We start from the raw sequence: 2,838 nt of genomic DNA on the forward strand, positions 1-2,838 counted from the left end.
GACGCCAAGCGGCTCGGTCAACCCACCAAGGTCAACGTGTCGACACTCGAAGTCGCATGGGTCGTTGCAAATGCCCTCGCCGATTTGCACGAAGCTGGTCTTCTTCACCGCGACCTCAAGAGCGAGAACGTCCTCCTCTGCTCCGAGAACTACATCAAGCTCGCCGACCTCGGGATTGCTCGCGAGTGCAAGTCCAAGATGACGACGGGCAAGGGCACGCCGTACTGGACAGCCCCCGAAGTCTATACGTCCGGCAGCAACTACAGCTTTGCAGCTGATATCTACGCATTTGGCGTCATTTTGTCCGAGCTGGACACACTGCTGCTGCCATATGCAGATGTCCCGGGTATCAATTTCTGGGGTATCATGGACCGAGTCCGCAACGGCACGCTTCGGCCGAGTCTGACGCCGACTTGCGCGCCCTGGCTCAAAGAGCTCGCGACAGCGTGCTTTGCGTCCGACCCGACGCAGCGTCCGACAGCCCACGACGTTGTCAACGTCCTTGAACGCCAGCTCAACCACGCCAATTCTGAGATGCCGCCAACTTTACTCCGTCGCAAACCGAGTGCATCGACGCCTCTGATAGCTCAGGTACAAACTTTGATAGAATTGTATTCAACTCAACAAAGGGTAGGTGGCACCGGTATCTCGTCAGCAAGACTCATCGTTGGGCTCCTCGGCGCCGCTTTCTGCGAGCCACCTGCTGTCGCGCATACCTGAAGTCGAGCTTACCCCCCACGAATCACCGCCAGAGAGTGGCAACGCCAAGGTATACGCCACAGCGTGTATGACCTAACCCTCTTCTGGCACTAGACGGATGCGGGCGGAAGCATCGAGAAGGTCGTGGCCAACGATCTCATTTGTCAACGGTGTACCGCGACCAACAGCTTCCTGGACGACGCCTGCGAGACATGTCACGAGTCGTTGCCACCATCGTCGCAAAGGCTTGCACTGTTTGTGGAGCGGCTGGAAGTGGCGGCCGCGCAAGGCCTTCGCGTTGAATCGACCATCCCGTGTCATACGTGCAGCACGGCTTACCCAATGACGACAGCCGAGTGCGACGACTGCGGCGACGCGTTCCCCGCGGATACCGTCAAGATTCGCATGCTGCTCAAGCGCCTCGAGCTCGCACGTAGCAGCAACCCGATAGTATAAATCGGGTGAAACTGACCCGAGTGCCATGGACAGTTTTTGGATCCACAAGACCCACTTTTGATTGGTGGATGTGGTTGAAGGAAAGGGTTATCGATGCAAAGCCCCGTATTGCGCATCGAGCAAGCGGCCAACGCGTAAGCCACGTGATCCATCGATCGATTGAGCGACTAAATGCATTTTTCAATATTTGTATACAGTCCAAATGTGTTATGTAGTACACAAACGCAGCGAGCACATGCTATCTCTTCCATCGACGAGCTCGATTTACCCTACACCTACCCTAGCCCTAGGCACAAGCCGACCTGCAACTGGGTTTCCAATGATGCAGGACAATATACTGTAGGCTCGGAGGTAGCAGTTTGATTGCATTAGAGAAGAGTGATGCTGTACCAATTTGCGTTAGTTCATAGCATTATGGATTCACCGGGTTTATGATCCGACTCGCGACTGGGACGCTCGACATTCTTGATGACTTGATACCTCGAAGCTTAAAGCATCGGGTGCCATCCGCGGCTCAATCCAGGGACCGATGTCCGCGGCAAGTGCTCGTTCGTCGGGACCTTGTGCGTGTGGCAGTAGGCTTCGTACTCGCCCCAGAGATCCTCAGTGTCGGCGTACACTGTCGACTCTGTCGCAAGCAAATCTTCTTTGTAAAAGAACCGGCGCGGTGGCAATGTCCTCGTCCATTCCGTCTTACGTATTGGACAACATCTTGATGGCTTGACGTTGGCACTGGAGCTAGACGTCATGGCTTCATGCAACGATGATGGACCCCGCCGTCGCCACTCCCATACTACATGGCAGTGCCAACATGGAAGCGCGCACGGGCCACGACAAGGCGCACTAGACACGCGCGAGGAAGCAACGTCGACTGTCTTGGCAGAACCATCGAGTGCTCGACAGCGACTGCTTGGCCGAGCCGCGGAGCCAATTGTGATGCCATCAGCCCTCTAGGATAGTTGTTTCGTTGAGGTCCCTTCGAGCCGCGGATTGGCGGGGTCGTGCGTCCCCAGCAAAGGTAATGCGATACGCCCATCCAAGCCCGTTGGTCGATCTGTGACTTCACATGACGATAGTTGGTAGATTTTTAGCTAGATGCGAGGCCGTATCATTACCTTTAATTTGATGCATTTTGCAGCTCTAAACTCGCCAAAATGAAGGATCTACGATTGGGGAACCGCGGCTACGGCCAGTCACGCCATCAGAAGTATCTTGGTTATTGTACATTCACAACCCTATCATCGATTGTCCGGTTGTGAAGTCTATAATCAGCTCAAGTTTGCACGGGGTTTGTCGTGCACGTGGATTGGCGAAATACCCACCAATGAAAAGCGGCGAATTGCTGATCTTTGGCATCGCGTCCGTGGATTGGAGGATAATCAGCGAATGAAGCGCGAGGAGAGGTGCCGATCATTTCGCCATGTGTGCAATGCTGGCCGCTTGCTTCGCTTCAAGCTCGAGTCTTTTGCCGCGTCGATCCTCCAGGTCCAGCGAGACGCGCTCTGGCGACTGCGCGCTGACCGTGGTCTCGGTCTCGGAGGTGCACAAGCAATTGCTCTTGGTCCGTGGCAAGCTCGCGCTGCCCGAGCACAGCCTGGCACTCGGGTCGCTGCGGTCGCCCGAGGTGGTCTCGCTGCTGCTGACGCACCTTGCGTCGCCGCCGCGTGCGGCCTTGCGGTCGAT

General features: G+C 56.0%; 1 protein-coding gene across 1 annotated transcript; it reads left to right on the forward strand.

Annotated features, from left to right (window-relative positions):
• The first annotated feature begins 44 nt into the window (after window positions 1-44).
• Window positions 45-1,321, forward strand: SDRG_11783 (hypothetical protein). Its single transcript, XM_008617836.1, has 3 exons — window positions 45-591; window positions 635-769; window positions 814-1,321. Exons 1-3 carry the CDS (start codon window positions 199-201, stop codon window positions 1,153-1,155), a joined length of 870 nt encoding a protein of 289 aa, XP_008616058.1. The 5' UTR covers window positions 45-198; the 3' UTR covers window positions 1,156-1,321.
• Window positions 1,322-2,838: the final 1,517 nt, after the last annotated feature.

The sequence above is a fragment of the Saprolegnia diclina genome, assembly GCF_000281045.1.
Source record: "Saprolegnia diclina VS20 unplaced genomic scaffold supercont1.44, whole genome shotgun sequence".
Taxonomy (NCBI): domain Eukaryota; phylum Oomycota; class Saprolegniomycetes; order Saprolegniales; family Saprolegniaceae; genus Saprolegnia; species Saprolegnia diclina.

Coding starts and splice junctions, on each gene's coding strand:
- SDRG_11783 (XM_008617836.1), top strand. CDS start 199: ATGACGACGGGCAAGGGCACGCCGTACTGGACAGCCCCCGAAGTCTAT. Junction 592..634: donor CGACGCCTCTGATAGCTCAG/GTACAAACTTTG, acceptor AACAAAGGGTAG/GTGGCACCGGTATCTCGTCA. Junction 770..813: donor CAGAGAGTGGCAACGCCAAG/GTATACGCCACA, acceptor TTCTGGCACTAG/ACGGATGCGGGCGGAAGCAT.